This window comes from Engraulis encrasicolus, unplaced genomic scaffold, assembly GCF_034702125.1.
Source record: "Engraulis encrasicolus isolate BLACKSEA-1 unplaced genomic scaffold, IST_EnEncr_1.0 scaffold_128_np1212, whole genome shotgun sequence".
NCBI lineage: Eukaryota > Metazoa > Chordata > Actinopteri > Clupeiformes > Engraulidae > Engraulis > Engraulis encrasicolus.
Window position 1 is genome coordinate 57,442 of NW_026944779.1, and position 22,751 is coordinate 80,192.

The 22,751-nt window shown below is 42.0% G+C and overlaps 1 protein-coding gene across 1 annotated transcript; it reads right to left on the reverse strand.

Moving 5' to 3' along the window:
• Window positions 1–1,070: 1,070 nt before the first annotated feature.
• Window positions 1,071–19,599, reverse strand: LOC134442223 (protein NLRC3-like). The gene is made up of 3 exons (XM_063192473.1): window positions 17,762–19,599; window positions 17,082–17,371; window positions 1,071–1,126 (listed from the first exon to the last, which is right to left on the reverse strand). The coding sequence occupies exons 1-3, from the start codon at window positions 19,597–19,599 to the stop codon at window positions 1,071–1,073; spliced, it is 2,184 nt and encodes a 727-aa protein (XP_063048543.1).
• Window positions 19,600–22,751: the final 3,152 nt, after the last annotated feature.

Genomic DNA, 22,751 nt, shown 5'->3' on the forward strand with positions numbered 1-22,751 from the left:
CACACACACACACACACACACACACACACACACACACACACACACACGCACACGCACACGCACACACGACAAAGTGATGCTTACTGTAGCTTCTCCAGTTTGCAGTTTTGATGACAAACAGCAGAACATAAAATTTCCACTGCTGAGGCCTCCAGGCCATATCCCCAATGTCTCAGCTGCAGCTGTGTGAGACGTGATGTGTGTGATGTCAGGGCAGAGGCCAGATAGGAGACGCTCTTATATGACAGGAGACAGTCATCCAGCCTGGAAGAGACATCAGGATACAGTTAGACAACCTGCACATCAACACCACACACACACACACACACACACACACACACACACACACACACACACACACACACACACACACACACACACACACACACACACACACACACACACACACACACACACACACACACACACACACACACACACACACACACCTGGACAGTACTGCAGCCTGGGAGAGACATCATTTAGACAACGTACACATCAGCACTACAAATTCACACCGTAAGACACACACACAGAGACACACACACACACACACACACATACACACACACACACACACACACACACACACACACAGAGACACACAGACACACACACACACATACACACACACACACACACACAAACTCACACACATTGTAAGTTGCGCCCAAAATGATTGTAGTGTGTGTGTGTGTGCGTGTGTGCGTGCGTGTGGCACCTCTTTTGAGTGTGTGTATGTACTCTACAGTAGTCAAGGCAGGTGGGGAGGGTCATAACACACACACACACACACACACACACACACACACACACACACACACACACACACACACACACACACACACACACACACACACACACACACACACACACACACACACACACACACACACACACACACACAGACACAGACACACACACACACAGTGATGCTTACTGTAGCTTCTCCAGTTTGCAGTTTTGATGACAAACAGCAGAACATAAAATGTCCACTTCTGAGGCCTCCAAGTCATAATATTCCTCCTCCTGGGTCAGCTGCAGCTGTGTGAGACGTGATGTGTGTGATGTCAGGGTAGAGGCCAGATAGGAGCAGCTCTCATCTGACAGGAGACAGTCATCCAGCCTGGAAGAGACATCAGGATACAGTTAGACAACCTCAACACTACACACACACCTGGACAGTACTGCAGCCTGGGAGAGACATCAGGATACAGTTAGACAACCTCAACACTACACACACACCTGGACAGTACTGCAGCCTGGGAGAGACATCAGGATACAGTTAGACAAACTACACATCAACACGAGACACACACACACACACACACACACACACACACACACACACACACTCTCCACACACACACACACACACACACACACACACACACACACACACACACACACACACACACACACACACACACACACACACACACACACACACCGGCTCCGGTGGTAGAGGAGCCATTAGACAACCAGAAAGTTACATGTTTGAGGCCTGCTCTGCCTGACCCCATCGATGTGTTCTTGAGCAAGATACTTTGAAAATTGAAAAAAAAGTCTGCACACCAGGCTCCCTTTCTTTACATTTAATGTGACGTTTCGGGCAGAAGCACTTTTTTACAGTGTGTGAACTCCTGCAGATAGAGAGGATCAACACACACACGCACACGCACACGCACACGCACACGCGCACACACACCAAGTGTGACTTACTGTAGTGTCTCCAATCTGCAGTCTTGATGACTAAGAGCAGAACATAATCGTTCCACCTCCTCCACCCTCCCCAGGTCTCTCCCACAGAGTGTAGATGTGTGTGAGGTCAGAGCAGAGACCAGATAGCAGCAGATCTCCTCTGTCAGATCACATCCCTTCAGGCTGAAAGAAAGAAAAGAGCACGATACTGAATATGCATAGATGTGGAACACACACACAGGACTGAGAGCATGAGCACACACACACACACACACACTACCAGGGGTTCCCAAGCTCCACCATAACAAGGCCGCCATATACCGGTAGATTCCAGCCAAGGCCCCCCTCACATGGGCTGTGCCACACTATTGTTTTCTGTTTACCCGCTCTCACAATCATAGAAGATGTATGTGTGTCATTCCCATTCAGATCACTGAGATACATACTGTATATGTGAACTCACATTGGGATAAAAAACATTAAAGGGGTATGCCACTATTTTGGGGGCTTAATACAGTTAAAATTTATAAAGGTGGTTAAATGTTATTTTTCATGTTAAAGAGGATAGAGACCCTCCATTTGACATGCCTGACAGCAAATTGGCCAATGTACTTTTGACACCAAAGTGATGTCACAAGTTTTCAATCACACACCCCCTTTCAAAATGTTCACACCCTGTCCCACCCTCTGATTTTTTTTCTTTTTAATTGTTCTGGTTGTCACATGACGTGGCATCATGACACATCCTCAATCTGAACAATGAATAAAAGATAGATGTTTCAAGCATGAAACAATCAAACACAGCCAAAACAGCAGGAATAGCACATTGCACATGACATTGACTGTCATACAATGTTATTTGTTGTTGTTAATGATATTATTCATAACAATAATTTAAAAAAAAACATTTAAAAATGTATTCTGTGCAAGTCTGTGTATGACGTGATAAAATGGTGAATGATCACATTATTATAACAACTTCTAACACTGATAAAATGGAGCTCCATCAATCGAGCAATCATCAGCTGTTCCTCTTGCATCACATTACAAGTTAGCTTGTAAGCCTATTTGCTGCAGTACTGAGTAACTTTCTTGTCTAAGATTTGCTTTAGTCTGCAATTTGTATTTGAACAAATAAAAAAAAAATGTTTCTGCCAGAATTGATATTATCCCTTGGCCACTTGTGTTATTGTCATTTGGCTCTGAATTCATTGCTATTATATCTGTTCAGTAAAGAATTTTATCATGCCTCTAAAATAGTGCAGTAGAATGGTACCATGATCTGGCTAGCTCAGTCGTGGTGGGTGATGGCGGGGGAGGGACAGTTCTATGATCAAAGTACCACAAAGTACCACTAGTCTCCACCTTTTGTATCATTCTCTGGCTAACTTTTGCTCTCCTCCATGGCCATTGAACTGCCCTGCCCCATCATCCACCATGACAGAGATCCCCAGAGCATGGAAAGGTACCGCCTCTGAGCTATCAACAACTGTTCAGTGCACAGTCTGCTAACAGAGACACGCTCTTGTGTGCATTTGATCACAGAAAGTGCAATGGATGAATTTCTTTCAGTATGTGGAGACTTCAAAAGACATGTTAGAGTATCTATAGGTTTACCACTGCGGAGAAGTCTTGACAAAAAATTATCAAAATATAAAAGGCAATCAAACATCACACTAATTTGAGAAATATAATATGCAGTTATTGAATGAAGGAATGATAAAGATTAGGCTTCTCGCTGCAAACAAAAATATTACAAGGTTTTAGACTCATGCACAATTTCATCTTTGCTTAAATAGCCTACTATTAAAAACAACAACAAGGTAAAACTGTCACAGTCGTATGCAATGTATTATTGCTGTGCTGCATCAAGCAATTCATTTCCAAGTGCTTTGGTTTCCCTTATAAGTTAATCTATGCTTGAAACAGCCATCCTCAATTTATTGTTCAGGTTGAGGACGTGTCACATCATGTGACCGACAATACAATTAAATACATGTGGGTGGGTGTGGACGTTTTTTGAAGAGGCGTGTGTAAAAAGTGTTGGGTGGAGTATACGTGTAGGGGGTGTTGCATTGTTACAAACTGACCCGTTTGCCGTCAGGCATGTGAAATGGAGGCCCATTCTCCCTCACCTTTAAGTGTTGTCTTGCTTTAAGACAAGTTAAAAGAGGGAATATGCCGCCAAGCTAGTGAAAGTCAATGGATCACTGTAGCATGCATTGACTTTCACTAGCTTAGCGACATGCTCCCTCTTTTAACTTGCCTTAAAGCAAGACAATGGCTTACATGAAAAATAAGACACTTTACCACCTTTATAAACCCTGGCCAACGATTTTAACTGTATTAAGCCCCAAAATAGTGGCATACCCCTTTAATGGTAATAATATTTTTTGTTTATTTTGGTGTACATTAATTATTAAATTATATATTTTTCTTCTTTTTCTTGTTTTTCTTCCAACTTGCCCCAGACCCCCACTTTTAAGACCACAGATCTAAATTAATATAGATGAATTCCATGATTGAAGTGAGATTGATCTAGATTGATCTATTGATCTCTATTATAAGTCGCGTTGGATAAAAGCCTCTGCCAAATGTAATGTAAAGTAATGTAACTGAGTAAAATGACTTCAAGATCATCCTATGATATGATGCCTGAGTAGTTTTAGGTAGATTATGGATGTGAGGCTGTTTTTAGTACTTTATTTTATCCCAGTTTAGTCCCAGCTGTGCAACTCTACTCCCCTTCACTACAAATGGTGTCAGAAGTGGGATGGTACCGTGAGGCCATCGGAAGCGTACCCATTGTGTGTGAGCCGTAATTCCATGTGAGGGGACCCCCAAGATTGGTGACCCCAGTGTGAGGGACCTCAGTGATGGGTGAAGCATTGATGACGGGGCACACTGGATGGGAGAAGCATGATGGGCAGTTGCATGAGGTACACCNTGAGTGTGTGAAGCGCACCGGTGCGCTTCCCGAAGGGGAAGGCAGTGTGATGGAGTGACCATCACTAGGGTTGTGGGTGTGTTCTGACTAATATACCAAAGAGCCAGGCTCTCTTGGTGTAGTGGTCAGAGCCTCGGTTTACTACCCCAGAAGGTCTGGATTCATGTCCCAGCTGGGCAACTCTACTCCCCTTCGCTACAATTAAAATCATAATACCTTATTTTCAACAACAATGCAATACTGCCGTTGTAGGGCAGAATTTCACTCTCCACAGTGTTGCAATTACTCCATATCGTCGGCTTGCTACCAAAACCGCCTAAGTCCGAATTTGGTCAAAATGAGATTTTTACATAAACTTACTCCCCTACCACAGCTGCATCACCCTGCCTTTCCGCCAGGGTCATTGATCAATCACAACAGTCACCAGAGTAAAAAATCTGTATGTATAAAGTCACACACTGCCTATGAGAAAATGAATGACCAGGGACGTAGCTATAGGGAGGACAAGGAGGGCATTTGCCTGTAGGCCTAGGGCCCTCCTGCAGGTGGCAGGGGTAGGGGCCCTATTATGACCTTGGCAGGTGGTATGGGGGCCCTATCTATTCATCCTGGGGCCCTGTGCACAATTGTTCTGCCAATGTGAATGACTTGGGTAACTTGACTTAGCCATTTTTGATGCAAGCAACTTGACAAGAAGAAGCAGTTTATTTACATCTGTTAAGAGTTTTTTTTCTCTCTCTCCCTCTTCAAAGACAATGCCCTAGTAACACAGAACGTAAAGAGAACGTTTGACTTTTGGTTCTCTAAAGGTTGGGGTTATTACCAAACCAAAATTTACCACTTAGAAACGTTCCCTTTGGTTACAGAAAAAACAAGCAGCCATTGGTTCCGGTTCGGTTCTGGATACGTTTCAGATACGTAATTTTTGGTTCTGTTTTGGTTCTCACTGGGTTGCCAGGAAAGTTTAATTTAAGTTCCCAGAACGATATATGTGTGGTTCCCATTCCATTCCCTCGCCGTTCTCTCACCGTACCTTTATTGCTTTTCATGTTTGTTCCCTCATCGTTCCCATATGGTTCCCATAACCTTGATGGTTACATTATAGGTCTGGTCATGTCTGGTTCCCTAGACGTGCTCCTGATGTTCCCCCAACTTTGTTTATACTGTGTTGTTCAGAGCATAAGCAATGATGACTGTCCACCCGATTAAATCATATAGGCCTACGTCTGCATATTAGTAACAGTATTTCCTCCAGATTTAATCATATACACAATCTATTTTTTTATTCCATTTCATTCATTTAACTCAACTTGGTTGGGTTGATCTAAGGTTTGGCTGTGCACACAACATCACACAAAAGATGTGGTGAGTGAAAGAAATAACTTGAGAACTTGTTACACCTTTGCCGGTAACAAGCAGGCCCTTCACAACCAATCTGTCCATCAGCACCTGGCCAAACCTAATTACTTAGGGCTGGTATATCATGATTCAATTGCTTGCACCTGAAAAACTCCTAATCAATCTGGTCACATGGTACTCTTGAGCCTGTATATAAACCTGCTGTCAGAGTGCTTTAGTTATTTGCCTGCCTGCCTGCCTGCCTGCCTGCTGGCTGGTCAGCATGGCACAGCATAGCGCTTGTTTAACTGCTTTGCAAGCAAGCTAATAGCGCTTTTGGCTTATGGCATTTCTTAGCTACATCTTGTGCCTTGCTTTGTGAGCTAGTCAGTAACAGCACATGTTACATTGCTTGCGCCATTGTGCACTTGATGTAGATGGTATGATTATCTTTAAAATTCATTAAGGAAAACATTTGGTATTAATCCCCACTAGATTGTGTTCATACATGCTCAGCTGATATTTATCTCACATTGTGGTACAGTACGGCATAGACTGATATATAAATTATAGACATCATACATGTTTTCAGCAACTTTAATCATCATTCTAAGACAGCAGTGTGCCAACCTGATGCCAGGCGCAGGGTGTTTCAGTGATGGTGGAGGATGGGAGGTCCTTAAGTACCATGATCAGGGTACCTCAACTATGGTGAGAGATAGTGGGGCAGGACCAAAACACATTCACAATAATAAACAAGGTTGGGGGAACATCAGGAGCATGTCTAAGGAACCAAATATGCAACCAACAAGGTTAAGGGAACCATATGGGAACGGCAAGGGAACAAACATGACATGAACAGGAATAAAGTGACGGTGAGAGAACAATAAGGGAACGGAATGGGAACTACACATATAACATTCTAGGAACGAAAATTAAACTTTCCTGCCAACCAAGTGAGAACTGAAAAATAACCAAACATGACTCTTTGGGGACGTACCCAGAACTAAACTGGAACCAAGGGCTTGTGTTCCAGGAACCTTTGTAGAACTAAAAATTGTTAGTAGGGTGGCCATGTGTCAAAACTTTATCCTTAGACATCAGTGTCTGAGATATTCTTCTTATCACATAAAGACTGTAACCTTAACATTTAGTTATACATGTCAAATTGAGCAATTATTAATCAGGTGTTTTAATTGATGTAGTCAGAGTTTTGTAAACTGCTGCAACTGTCTACCTATGTCAATCTGCTATTTCATACATTTATCTGCTATCTCATGTTGTAGACATTAAGCAGATCCAGATTGCTGTCATTTGCTCTCAGAGGAAAGTTCAACACCAATATGTATGGAATCCAGTAGTGGTTCTATACCATGTTCTGAATGCCACGGTCATGGTGTTGAAGTGGGCGGGGGACAGTTCTATGACCAGGTTACCTCAGTCATGGGCAAGGTTGGGGGGTGGGGCAGTTCTATGAGCATGGAGAAGGGCAGAAGTTAACCAAAGATGATAAACAAGGAGGAGACAGTTCGAGGGGAGGTGCAAGGACCAAATAAGTGCCCCACCCCTTCATCCTCCACCATGACTGATGGATCCTCAACATGGAGACTGGACGGCACTGCAATGCTATCTCTGTGTAACACTGCAAGCTAAGTCAGCCTTGACATGAGCGTTGTGGCAATTGATCTGGCACAATGACAATATCTCAGAGTGCTTAGCATTAAATGACAATGAAAATCATGCTATCATTGAAAACTAACATGGCTAGAAGTACTAAAAAGTAAAATAAAGCTGTGATAATTTGTTAGTATATCGTCGGCTTGCTACCAAAACTGCCTAAGTCCGAATTTGGCCGAAATGAGATTTTTACATAAACTTACTCCCCTACCACAGCTGCATCATCCTGCCTTTCCGCCAGGGTCATAGATCAATCACAAAAGTCACCAGAGTAAAAAATCTGTATGCATAAAGTCACACACTGCCTATGAGAAAATGCATGACCAGGGACGTAGCTATAGGGAGGACAAGGAGGGCATTTGCCTGTAGGCCTAGGGCCCTCCTGCAGGTGGCAGGGGTAGGGGCCCTATTATGATCTTGGCAGGTGGTATGGGGGCCCTATCTATTCATCCTGGGGCCCTGTGCACAATTGTTCTGCCAATGTGATTGACTTGGGTAACTTGACTTACCATTTTTGATGCAAACAACTTGACATGGGCTAGAAGAAGCAGTTTATTTAAATCTGTTAAGAGTTTTTTTCTCTTTCACTTCAAAGAGAATTGTCATGTGTCAAAACTTCATCCTTAGACATCAGTGTCTGAGATATTATTTTTGTCGCACAATAGTTGTAGCCTTAAAATTAAGCTATACGAATCAAATTGAGCAATTATTAATCAGGTGCTTTATTTGATGTAGATGGTGGTTTGTAGAAGGCTGCTGCAATCTAAAACTTCCTATACCAATTTGTGAATTAATTCATTAATCTATAGTTTCCAGCATAGTCATTAAAGACTGTTGGACTGATGTCCCTTGTGCATTATTTTAGTTTACACACAATGGTATATCATACTTCTATGTGAATTTAATCCAGTAGTGGTTCTATACCATGTTCTGAATGCCACGGTCATGGTGTTGAAGTCGGCGGGGCACAGTTCTATGACCAGGTTACCTCTGTCATGGGTACGGTTGGGGGGTGGGGCTGTTCTATGAGTATGGAGAAGAGCAGAAGTTAACCAAAGATGATAAATAAGGAGGAGACAGTTTTTGAGGAGGTACAAGGACCAAAGAAGTTCCCCACCCCTTCATCCTCCACCATGACTGATGGGACCTCAACATGGAGATTGGATGCCACTGCATGACTTACTCTGTGTAGCACTGCAATCTGGATCTGCCCTGATAAGAACTACGAAAGTATTGCCGTTGAGGTAATTTCTCTGGCTCAATGACAAAATGAGTTTAACTTAAGATGAAAATGTAATTAATGTGTCATTGAAAGCTAGTATGACCGAAAGTGCTAGAAAGTGAAAGAAATCTGTGAAAATCTGTTGGTAGACATAAGATTTACCAGCATGCTAGATTGTTACAAGGTCTACAAAAATATTTAAGTCATCCACCATACCCAGGATTAAAGTTTGGAATAAAAATGAAGAAGAATAGTATAACTATCAAAATAATGTGCAGTGCATTGTTCTTGTTGTGCTGCATATTTTTTAAAGTGTTTTGTTTTCCTTAGGAACCATTTAATGTTTGACTTGCAGCTTCACTCAAAATAAATAAAGAAAATACATTCACATCTGAGACAGGTACTGTTTGTAGTGGACCAATGACACAGACATGATGACAGGATGATGCAAGAGTAAAAAAGGGGAGTTCTCTAAAAATCTCCTTTGACCAAAATTATTAGGGGGGACTCACAATTGCTCTTTGCCCAGGGTCTCAGATTTCCTAGAACTGCCACTGATGTTTGGCGCCCCCTCTGGCGCCTAGTTTTCCCCTGTTTTCCGAAAACCCCAAAATCGGACTTAGGCGGTTTTGGTAGCAAGCCGACGATATGAGATTTACCAGCATGCTAGACTATTATAAGGTCTACAAAAATATTCAACCATTCACCATTTCCAGGATTAAAGTTTGGAATAATATTAAAAATAATAGTATAACTATCAAAAAACTGTGCCGTACATTGTTGTTGTGCTGCATCAAATAATTTATTTTTTCCTTTTCCTTAGAAGGCGTTTCATGTTTGACTTGCAGCTTCACTCAAAATAAATAAAGAAAATAAATTAACATCTTAGACAGGTACTGTTTGTAATGGACCAATGACACAGACAGGATGACAGGATGATGCAGAAGTGGTAGGGGAGTTAAGTTCTGCAAAAATCCCCTATTCACCAAAATTATTAGGGGGGACTCACAATTGCTCTTTGCCCAGGGTCTCAGATTTCCTAGAACCGCCACTGGTGTTTGGCACCCCCTAGGAAATTTAGTTTTTCCCTGTTTTCCGAAAACCCCAAAATCGGACTTAGGCGGTTTTGGTAGCAAGCCGACGATATGGAGTTGAATTTACACATTTTTACTGCGTAGTTTTTAACCAGGTCCCAACAAAAATGAGAGGGTAGATTAACCCTCTGAGGTCCGAGTGCCCTTCAGAGGGCAATGTGTCTCCAAAAACAAATCTGTAACTCTGTGAGTTTTTGTCATTGAAACATATAAGTCACACCATTAGAAACCTCAGACCTTCGAGGTCCCAAATGTATATATATGAAATGAAAATACTTGAAAATGTTAGGGTGGTGCAAGCAGCCTAAAAGCCTCTGAAAAGCCTTGGACCCCAGAGGGTTAAACAAATATTTTTCATCTCGCAAGTACATAGATACTTTTCATATCATTTATTTCATAAATTCAATTAAGTTGTGTGCAGTGAACACTTGTGTGCTGTGGAGTGCTGTGTCACAATGACAACCCTAGTAACAGAGAACGTAAAGAGAACGTTTGACTTTTGGTTCTCTAAAGGTTGGGGTTATTACCAAACCAAAATCTACCACTTAGAAACGTTCCCTTTGGTTACAGTAAAAACCAAGCAGCCATTGGTTCCGGTTCGGTTCTGGATACGTTTCGGATACGTCATTTTTGGTTCTGTTTCAGTTCTCACTGGGTTGCCAGGAAAGTTTAATTTAAGTTCCCAGAACGATATATGTGTGGTTCCCATTCCATTCCCTCACCGTTCTCTCACCGTACCTTTATTGCTTTTCATGTTTGTTCCCTCATCGTTCCCATATGGTTCCCATAACCTTGATGGTTACATTATAGGTCTGGTCATGTCTGGTTCCCTAGACGTGTTCCTGATGTTCCCCCAACTTTGTTTATACTGTGTTGTTCAGAGCATAAGCAATGATGACTGTCCACACGATTAAATCATATACATATTAGTAACAGTATTTCCTCCAGATTTAATCATGTACACAATCTATTTTTTATTATTCCATTTCATTCATTTAACTGAACTTGGTTGTGTTGATCTGAGGTTTGGCTGTGCACACAACATCACACAAAAGATGTGGTGAGTGAAAGAAATAACTTGAGAACTTGTTACACCTTTGCCGGTAACAAGCAGCCCCCTCACAACCAATCTGTCCATCAGCGCCTGGCCAAACCTAATTACTTAGGGCTGGTATATCATGACTCAATTGCTTGCACCTGAAAAACTCCTAATCGATCTGGTCACATGGTACTCTTGAGTCTGTATATAAACCTGGACGGTCAGAGAGTGCTTTAGTTATTTGCCTGCCTGCCTGCCTGCCTGTTGGCTGGTCAGCATGGCACAGCATAGCGCTTGTTTACTTGCTTTGCAAGCAAGCTAGTGCTTTTGGCTTATGGCATTTGTTTGCTACATCTTGTGCCTTGCTTTGTGAGCTAGTCAGTAATAGCACATGTTACATTGCTTGCTCCATTGTGTACTTGATGTAGAAGGTATGGTTATATTTCGTCGGCTTGCTACCAATACCGCCTAAGTCCGAATTTGGTCGAAATGAGATTTTGGCATAAACTTACTCCCCTACCACAGCTGCATCACCCTGCCTTTCTGCCAGGGTCATTGATCAATCACAACAGTCACCAGAGTCAAAAATCTGTATGTATAAAGTCACACACTGCCTATGAGAAAATGAATGACCAGGGACGTAGCTATAGGGAGGACAAGAAGGGCATTTGCCTGTAGGCCTAGGGCCCTCCTGCAGGTGGCAGGGGTAGGGGCCCTATTATGATCTTGGCAGGTGGTATGGGGGCCCTATCTATTCATCCTGGGGCCCTGTGCACAATTGTTCTGCCAATGTGCATGACTTGGGTAACTTGACTTAGCCATTTTGGGGGCAAGAAGCAGTTTATTTACATCTGTTAAGAGTTTCTCTCTCTCTCTCTCTCTCTCTCTCTCTCTCTCTCTCTCTCTCTCTCTCTCTCTCTCTCTCTCTCTCTCTCTCTCTCTCTCTCTCTCTCTCTCTCTTCAAAGACAATGGCCATGTTTCAAAACTTCATCCTTAGGCATATGTCTGAGATAATCTTATCACACAATGGCTGTAGCCTTACATTAATTGATAGTTGTAGCCTTGAAACAAATTGAGCAATTATTAATCATGAGCTTAATTTCATGTTATCACAGGTTTTATAGAGGACTGCATCATACCTTTATCTAATGTTTTATAATAGATTTTGAAGAGTAATTGGTTGGTGTCACCAGTGTAACACATTATTGCATACATGGCAGAATGACCAACTCCAATGTGCAAGGTATCCAGTAGTGGTTCTATACCATATTCTGAATGCCACGGTCGTGGTGTTGAAGTGGGCGGGGCACAGTTCTATGACCAGGTTACCTCGGTCATGGGCAAGATTGGGAGGGTGGGGCAGTTCTATGAGCATGGAGAAGAGCAGAAGTTAAGCAAAGATGATAAACAAGGAGGAGACAGTTCGTGAGGAGGTACAAGGACCAAAGAAGTGCCCCACCCCTTCATCCTCCTCCATGACTGATGGGACCTCAACATGGATATTGGGCGTCACTGCATGGCTTGCTCTGCGTGGCACTACCGTTGGGATCTGCCCTGATATGAGCAATGAATGTATGACCATTGTGGCAATTGCTCTGGCACAATGACAAAAAGACTCATACTTTGGATGAAAATGTAAATAATGTTTCATTGGAAGCTAATATGACTGAAAGTGCTAGAAAGTAAAAGAACTCTGTGAAAATCTGTTGATAGACATGAGATTTACCAGCATGCTAGACTGTTACAAGGTCTACAAAAGTATTTCAATAATTCACCATATCCAGGATTGAAGTTTGGAATAAAAATTATAAAAGTATAAATAGTATAACTATCAAAATAATGTGCAGTGCATTGTTCTTGTGCTGCTTCAAATAATTAATTTTAAAGTGTTTTGTTTTCCTTAGGAGCCATTTCATGTTTGATTTGCAGCTTCACTCAAAATAAATGAAAGGGTGCATCCCAATATGTGACCTTGCCTCCTCCACTTGCCTCCTCCACTTGCTTCTCGTCATGATGACATCACTGACAACAGCATTATATTTCAATATCTTGCAAAAGCTCAATTGTAAAGTCTTTTTCTCATTTGCAATTGGGATGGTGAAAGAAAAACAGTCCCTCAAAAGTTGTTGTGGCGAGGCTGACAGCTGGGAAACTTTATTGTTTTCTCCACGGAGGAGGGGCCAGGAGGCGGGACGAGGAGACAAGCACAAGTGGAGGAGGCAAGGACACATATTGGGATGCACTCAAAGAAAATAAATTAACATCTTAGACAGGTACTGTTTGTAGTGGACCAATGACACAGACATGATGACAGGATGATGCAGATGTGGTAGGGGAGTAAAAAAGGGGAGTTCTGCAAAAATCTCCTTTGACAAAAATTATTAGGGGGGACTCACAATTGCTCTTTGCCCAGGGTCTCAGATTTCCTAGAACCGCCACTGATGTTTGGCGCCCCCTTTGGCGACTAGTTTTTCACTGTTTTCCGAAAACCCCAAAATCGGACTTAGGCGGTTTTGGTAGCAAGCCGACGATTTGGTATTAATCCCCACTAGATTGTGTTCATACATGCTCAGCTGATATTTCTCTCACATTGAGGCGCAGTTCGTCTTAGACTGACTTATAAAATATTAGAGATGATAAAAAACCCGGAGGATCCGGTTGGAGAGCCGGGTAAAGACCTCATCCGAACAGACCGGATGGCTGTCGTGCATTGATCCGCCAAAGGCGGGTCAGACGGCATTTCATTAATATGTCAACAAAATGGCAGTTACAACGCGAGAAATTGTGAAACCGGACTGTATCCTCTTTAGTTGACTACAACAGCCATTCTCTAATCTCCCTACTATGCTGTTCAGTCACGAACACTCACTGAGTAAAACTGAACCAACTCCCGCCTCGTCATTCATCGAGCCCGTTTGATCCGTCCAGCCTGTTGTGGCCAATTGAGTCGCGGGTCCACACTCCCTATGTGTGTGCTTCTGACTCTGTTGAGGTCTACATTTCTAAATGTTAACAATGCTCTGCCAACGCTTTAACATCTCAGTATGTAGGCTACTCTTAGGGAAATTATAGTCTACAGACGTGACTCTACTATCACTCACTGCGTTACAGCGTACCGTCTTTAAAGACACTGCTGTCACTCCCCTCCTCCGAGTCACTCAGCAGCGGAGCCCTCGGCGACTCGGTGAGACGAATCCTGACTGAGTTGTTGGTAGCAGCGAATCCCCTACGGATCGGATCAACGCTTAAGTTTCGTTTTTGCCACGAGTGTGCGAGTCGCAAGGCAACTCGGCAGCGGAAGCGAGTGGTCATCTGCTGCTCGCCTCCTGACTGTCCCTGCTCAACTAGACTTCTGCTCTCACATATTTGACTTTTAGTCTTCTTAAATACAAACACACACACATTATTTATTGCAAAATCAGGAACATGCCGTTTCACTGCTGCCAAAGGCTGTTCGAGTTGTGGTTGCATGTTTAGTGAGGAGACCCAGGTGGGTCGGATCGCAGCATGAGTTTAGGAACTGTGACATTCATAAAGTGAGTTTTGTTGATCAAACTTACTCTTTGATTTATCAACGTGAATTGATAAATGGAACAACAAAGGTGAGGCGCATAGCTACTTAACGAAATAAACGTTTTAAAAAATACATTATTATTATTTATTTTTATTTAGGCCTATTTTAAATAAGTGATCCGTGTGATCCGAGTGATCCGTCTAATCCGGGTACCCTCCTTGGAATGATCCAATCAATCCGGACGCCTCAAAGAGTCGAGTTAAGCACCTCTATAGAATGTAGACATCAAACATGTTTTCAACAATGTTTTAAACATTGTTTTAAGAGAGCAGTGTGGCAAACTAATGCCAGGCGCAGGGTGTTTCAGTCATGGTGGAGGATGGGAGGTGCTTAAGTACCATGATCAGGGTACCTCAACTATGGTGAGAGATAGTGGGGCAGGACCAAAACACATTCACAATAATAAACAAGGTTGGGGGAACATCAGGAGCATGTCTAAGGAACCAAATATGCAACCAACAAGGTTAAGGGAACCATATGGGAACGGCAAGGGAACAAACATGACATGAACAGGAATAAAGTAACGGTGAGAGAACAATAAGGGAACGGAATGGGAACTACACATATAACATTCTAGGAACGAAAATTAAACTTTCCTGCCAACCAAGTGAGAACGGAAAAATAACCAAACATGACTCTCTGGGGACGTACCCAGAACTAAACTGGAACCAAGGGCTTGGAACTAAAAATTGTTAGTAGGGAATGGGAGTTGGAGTTACCCAGGTGGGCTTTAAAGGCTTTTGCTTTTTTTTTGTTTTTTTTGTTTTTTTACTTTGAACCGTCATAAGATTCGCAAATCAGTACATAAAATAGTAGAATAAGCCTGTAGTCTTGTTTACAAAATGTTTGCACAGGTTCAGGGGTGTGGGTAGCTACCCAATCAGAGTAGGCTATACTTGCACGATTCCGCTGGCATTTTGGAGGATACTGAGGGAGAGACTAGCCAGGCTGTGCCCTCCTAGTGACGCAACACTTTCAGCATTGCAACTAGTCAGGTCAAGAGCAATGCAAGTACTTTCTGAGTTCCCCCAAATAAGGGAACTCCTCCCACTTTGGTGATAAACAACCACAAGCAAACCAAGGGAGGTGGGTCAACCATGACTTTTTGGAAACGTTAATTTTTATGCTTTTGGTGAGACCAAGTCTCGAAGAGATTTGAACGTCGATGATAATCAGGCTAGGAGAAACAGGAAGTGGAATACTTCTTTATATTTTTGGCTAAATTTATTTAGCGTCGGCATATTTAGCAATTTTCAACTTTGACAATTTTGATAATTAATTTAATGCAGCAAGTTAGCACTGATAACGACCCACCACTAATAAATTTTTTTATTAAAATTGTGTCCAACGTTTGTACACCACTTTTAAACTGTTATTGTATTAAGAGAAAACTATATGAATCTCCTTTAAGATACATGTTTGGAATAAACTCAAATGTCTACATCCCTGCTGGACAATAAAATGTGTTACTCTGAGATATTCTATTAATTAAACTACATCAGTTTATGTTCGGATTTCACATTTCAGGTTATAGGCCTAGTCTGACTTACCAGGATAATAAATAATAATATCCTTAAAGGACACTGTGTGAGATTTTAAGTTGTTTATTTCCAGAATTCATGCTGCCCATTCACTAATGTTACCTTTTTCATGAATACTTTCCACTAGCATCAAATTCTAAGTATTCACTATGACTGGGAAAATTGCACTTTTCTTACAAAGGGGGATCTTCTCCATGGTCCGCCATTTTGAATTTCCAAAAATAGTCATTTTTAGCTGCAAAAATGACTGTGCTTGGACCATACTAGAAAATATTTGTTTATTACTTAGTAAACCTTCATGTAAACATCAAATTTCATTTACAAAAAACTTGTTTTTTCCTTCTATAAGAGCAGTCACACCACAGGACACCATTAAACGAACCTAAGCATTGCGTGACAGAAACATTGCAATATGTAGACATATTAAGAGGTTAATAGTCACCTTAAACTTCCACTGCACTCTCCAATAACTGAGGTACTGACTGGTTAGGAGCCAGTCTTTAAGACCCTTGTAGTTGGCCTTGCAGCTGCCCATTCACAAACATTGACATACATGTCACCCCACAGGACGCAATTTGTTTTACGAAATTGAACTTGTAGTTAATATTTCTGTCTTGGGTTTTTTTCCACGTTCACATATCTTAATATAAAGTTAATATTTATGCAATCATGCCAAATGCTTCATACGTTATTCAAAATGTTGTTGGTTAATTTATATATATATTATATTCCAGGTTTCATTAATGTTACAGTCACACCACAGGATATTTGACATATAAACTTTTACATGAATCTTAACAAAAATGTTTCTTCTCATCTAAGACTAATATGAAACATAATGTATCACATCTTCTTTCATTGACATTTGTTTTTTAAAGGAAAAATAACAGTTTTGTAGGTTTTTAACCAATGTTACGAAAAAACAAGGCGTCACGTCTCCCACCCACTTGCCTCCTTGATGTATTTCTGCCCAATTGATAATTGGTCATCGTTATCATCATTTCTAAGAGGATAACAGAGTAAATACATATACAGGTACATGTACAAACTGTACTGTATATACCACAACTCCCAGGGCTTGCAGTCTGGATGGCACCCAGCTGAAGATGACACATGCAGTGATGATCCTTGGCCTTGGTCTTGGCCCTCCAGCGTCAGTTGTGCGAGACATGAGAAGTGTGAGGTCAGGACAGAGGCAAGACAGGAAAGGCTCTTCTCTGACAGGGTGTCATCCAGCCTAGGAGAGACATCAGGTTATAGTTAGTCAACTTACATGTACTGTATATGTAGAAAAGGACTGGAATCGTAAAACAAAGATAGGAAGAAACATGACAGACAGGCGCGCGCACGCGCACGCACACGCGCACGCGCATACACACACATACACACACATACACACACACACACACACACACGCACGCACACACACACACGCACGCGCACGCGCACGCGCACGCGCACGCGCATACACACACATACACACACACACACACACACACACACACACACACACACACACACACACACACACACACACACACACACACACACACACACACACACACACACACACACACATACACACACATACACACACATACACACACATACACACACACACACTCACTGTGCTGAGGTGGATGATGTGAACACATCAGTCAGCTTTTGAAGGACATCATCTGGGCTGAGGAGTTCAGTCTGGTCCATCTCAGGTGTCTTCACGTACGTCCGCAGATCAAACCCCTCCAGATACTCTCCTGAAGTCTCAAACCAAAACTGTCTAGTCTCCCACTCTCCAGGTAAGAGCATCTCGACAGAAAGAGTTCCTGAGGTCCTGTCAATGTGCTCCACTACAGCATGCTGGTTCAGCTCATTCAGACAGTAAAATAGGTTGATTCGTCTGTCATCATCTTCATCACCATGATCCCTAAGATGACTGATGTTGCGTTTCACTAATTGCACTGTTGGCTCTGAGCTCTGTGATTGGCTGGTGTTCAGTGGCATTAGCTGTCTTAAGAGGTTCTGATTGGACTCCAGAGAGAGGCCCAGAAGGAAGCGGAGGAAAAGGTCCAGGTGTCCATTCCTACTTTGTAAAGCCAGATCCACTGCAGTCTTGTGTAGGTCTTGAAAAGTTGCTACTCTGAAAAGAGCAGAGAGGTTAGAGGACTGATGTTGGTCAGACATGTTTCTCTCTCTGTTGGTGAAGCAGAGGAACACATATAATGCTGCAAGGAACTCCTGAATGCTGAGATGCACGAAGCTGAACACGCTCCTCTGGCACAATCCAGCCTCCTCTTTGAAGATCTGAGTGCACACTCCTGAGTACACTGATGCTTCTGTGACATCAATGCCACATTCTCTCAGGTCTTCATCATAGAAGATCAGATTTCCCTTCTCCAGCTGCTGGAAAGCCAGTTTCCCCAGCTTGAAAATCATCTCTTCATCTCTTATCTCAGGCTCTTTGTACTTGGTGTTTTTATTTGTAACCTGAATGATCAGGAAGTGTGTGTACATCTGCGTGAGAGTCCTTGGCATTTCTACACTCCCTGATCCATCTGATGTTCTCTCTACTACTGTAGCTGAAATCCAGCTGAAGACTGGAATGTGGCACATGATGTAGAGGCTCCTGGATGACTTCAGGTGAGCAATGACTCTACTGGCCAGGCTCTCATCACTGAGCTTCTTCCTGAAGTACTCTTCCTTCTGTGGGTCGTTGAACCCCCTAATTTCTGTCACCTGGCTCACACACCAACGAGGGATTAGACCAGCAGCTGCTGGTCGAGTAGTGATCCAGAGGAGAGCAGATGGAAGCAGATTCCCCTGGATGAGGTTTGTTAGCAGCACGTCAACTGGGACTGACTCTAACACATCACAGCACTTTGGATTTGAGGAGAAGTTAAGGGGAAGTCGACATTCATCCAGACCATCAAAGATGAACATGGGCTCTGAACTGGTGAAGACTCTTGGATCCTTTACCTCTGAGAAAAAGTGCTTGATAAGATCCACCAGACTGATGGTTTTGTCCTTCATCAGGTTCAACTCACGAAAAGGAAGTGGAAATATGAAGTCGACATCCTGATTGGACGTTCCTTCAGCCCAGTCCAGAATGAGCTTCTGCACAGAGACTGTTTTTCCAATGCCTGCTACTCCCTTTGTCAGCACAATTCCCATAGGTTTGACTTCTTTAGATGATGGCTTGACGTGTGCAGATGGGGCTTTGTCTTGTTTACATAATCGTTCAAAGATGTCACTGCATTTGACTGGCCTGTCTTTGACTGCCTTTCTCCAGGATGCTTTCTCTATCTGTCTGACCTCATGTTCTTCATTGATCCCCCATATCCCCCCCTGTGTGATGTAGAGGTCTGTGTAGATCTCTCTGAGCAGTGTGGGGTTTCCCTGATGTGTGAGTCCCTCCATCAGACACTGAGACTTCTTCAGCAGACAAGATTTGTGGACCTGTTTCATTCCTAACGGATCACAATGGAAGCTGTGTATGACACACACACACACACACACACACACACACACACACACACACACACACACACACACACACACACACACACACACACACACACACACACACACACACACACACACACGCACGCACGACGCACGCATGCATGCACGTACGCACACACTCATACACGCACATACAGAGAACACAACACATTAATGACAAAACACATGTTGTTGTTATTAGTTAACGGGGTAACCAGTCCTCCTGTGCAAAGCAAAACGTGAATTCCAACTGACACATCGGCTTATAGAGTTAATAAAACTATTACAGGATTAAAACCGTATTGTTTGTAAAAACTAGATACACACCTCTGAGCAGCAGGAATATCTCCTCTGAATCCATGGTCACTCTTCTTGAACACACAGCTCGGCACTGGAGAGGATGGTCGTTTACGTTTCATGAGGCTGGAGAAAATACACACACAAACTAATTATCAGATATTGTTCAAAACATGACATCAAAGGAGTAGACAGGGGGCTACACACACACACACACATACACACACACACACACACACACACACACACACACTAGGGGTGGAACGGTTCACAAAATTCACGGTTCGGTTCATATCACGGTATCAAGGTCACGGTTTTCGGTTCTCTACGTTTTTTTTAAGAAGGTTCCTGGAACACAAGCCCTTTGTTCAAGTTTAGTTCTGGGTACGTCCCCAGAGTCATGTTTGGTTATTTTTCAGTTCTCACATGGTTGGCAGGAAAGTTTAATTTTCATTCGTAGAATGTTATATGTGTAGTTCCCATTCCGTTCCCTTATTGTTCTCTCACCGTCACTTTATTCCTGTTCATGTCATGTTTGTTCCCTTGCCGTTCCCATATGGTTCCCTTAACCTTGTTGGTTGCATATTTGGTTCCTTAGACATGCTCCTGATGTTCCCACAACCTTGTTTATTATTGTGAATGTGTTTTGGTCCTGCCCCACTATCTCTCACCATAGTTGAGGTACCCTGATCATGGTACTTAAGCACCTCCCATCCTCCACCATGACTGAAACACCCTGCGCCCGGCATCAGTTTGCCACACTGCTATCTGAAGATAATGTTTAAATTTGCTGAAAACATGTAAGATTTATACTTTATCTATCAGTCTATACCACAATGGGAGAGAAATATCAGCTGAGCATGTATGAACGCAGTCTAGTGGGCATTATCACCAAATGCTTTCCTTAAAGAAGTTAAAAGATAACCGTACGATCTACATCAAGTGCACAATGGAGCAAGCAATGTAACATGTGCTGTTACTGACTAGCTCACAAAGCAAGGCACAAGATGTAGCTAACAAATGCCATAAGCCAAAAGCGCTATTAGCTTGCTTGCAATGAAAGTAAACAAGCACTATGCTGCAGGTTTAAATACAGGCTAAAGAGTACCATGTGACCAAATTGATTAGGAGTTTTTCAGGTGCAAGCAATTGAATCATGGTCTACCAGCCCTAAGCAATTAGGTGTGGTCAGGCACTGATGGACAGATTGGTTGTGAGGGGCCTGCTTGTTACCGGCAAAGGTGTAACAAGTTGTCAAATTATTTCAATCACTCGCCACATCTTTGGTGTGATGTTGTGTGCACAGCCAAACCTTAAATCAACCCAACCAAGTTGTGTTAACCCTTGTGTTGTGTTCATAAGCTGCATACACCTGTGGTGTTCGGGTCATTTTTGACCCGTGATAACAAAACTCAGCTATAAAATACCTAAAAACACTAGTTATCATCAAATATTGTTTTTCATCTCATGGCTAACTTGGTATGTATTCATATTCATGGAAATATTACTTGATGTATTCATCTTTTTGACTTTAAAGATCTTTTATCTTACATTATGCAAATCGTTTTTGATGACCAAAACTATCAAAATCTGCATAAATTCACTATTAATACCTCCCAAAGTGATACAATTAGTGATTATGTTGTCCATGTATTACAGCTGATATGAGAGTACAACAATCCCCAAATTTATTTTATTAGTTTTTCTCTAATATTAAAAAATATCATCAAGAGTGGCCTTTGTGTTGTTCGGGTCCAAACCAACCCAAAGAGATTTATAGCAGGATAAAGACCAAATGTCAACTAAATTAGTTTTTCAGTGCATAAAATTAATGTTTAAATATGTTGACTTGGTGTTTTTCAACATTTATATGATTTTAGTGTGGTAAATATACAAAATAACAATTCTGTCAGAGTCACAGCTATTCCGCCAATCTAATACAAAGGTATTGGAAATGAACACCTCAATGAACATGAAAAAAGTCACACTATTCATCTGAATCCCCTATGCCATGAACATGGACCATTATGTCATTGCCACATCAACTTTATGGAAAGTATAAGACCAGTTCTACAGGTTTGGGTGCCATTATGATTTTTTGATACGTTTTTTGGAAAAAATAATGTGCAAAATGTATTTTGCAAACAAATGTGCAAAACATCTCATTATATAATGCAGAAATGGATTCCCTGACCATGAAAACATATGAGTAGACACCAGAAATACATCTGTACTCCTTTCACAACAGGAGATATGACATATTGTAGTGTATGGGACTGTCCGGCGGCCATATTGGATTTGTAATATCAAAAAGCTTGCAAAAAAAAAGAGTTCAGGCAAGAAATATATTTTCCTCACCATAAATCACCAAACTGAAGACAAAGGGCAACCAACAGCTTTTCAGAAATGCATAAAACAACCAAAAATCTATACCGGGTCAATTTTGAACACAACATAAGGGTTAAATGAATGAAATGGAATACAAAAATAGATTGTGTACATGATTAAATCTGGAGGAAATACTGTTACTATTATGTAGATGTTCATGATTTAATCGGGTGGACAGTCATCATTGCTAATGCTCTGAACAACACAGTATAAACAAAGTTGGGGGAACATCAGGAGCCAGACGTGACCAGACCTATAATGTAACCATCAAGGTTATGGGAACCATATGGGAACAAACATGAAAAGCAATAAAGGTACGGTGAGAGAACGGCGAGGGAATAGAATTGGAACCACACATATATCGTTCTGGGAACTTAAATTAAACTTTCCTGGCAACCCATTGAGAACCGTAACAGAACCAAAAATGACGT

Coding starts and splice junctions, on each gene's coding strand:
- LOC134442223 (XM_063192473.1), bottom strand. CDS start 19,599: ATGAAACAGGTCCACAAATCTTGTCTGCTGAAGAAGTCTCAGTGTCTG. Junction 17,372..17,761: donor ACATCATCCACCTCAGCACA/GTGAGTGTGTGT, acceptor TGTCTCTCCTAG/GCTGGATGACACCCTGTCAG. Junction 1,127..17,081: donor GAAATACATCAAGGAGGCAA/GTGGGTGGGAGA, acceptor TGTCTCTTCCAG/GCTGGATGACTGTCTCCTGT.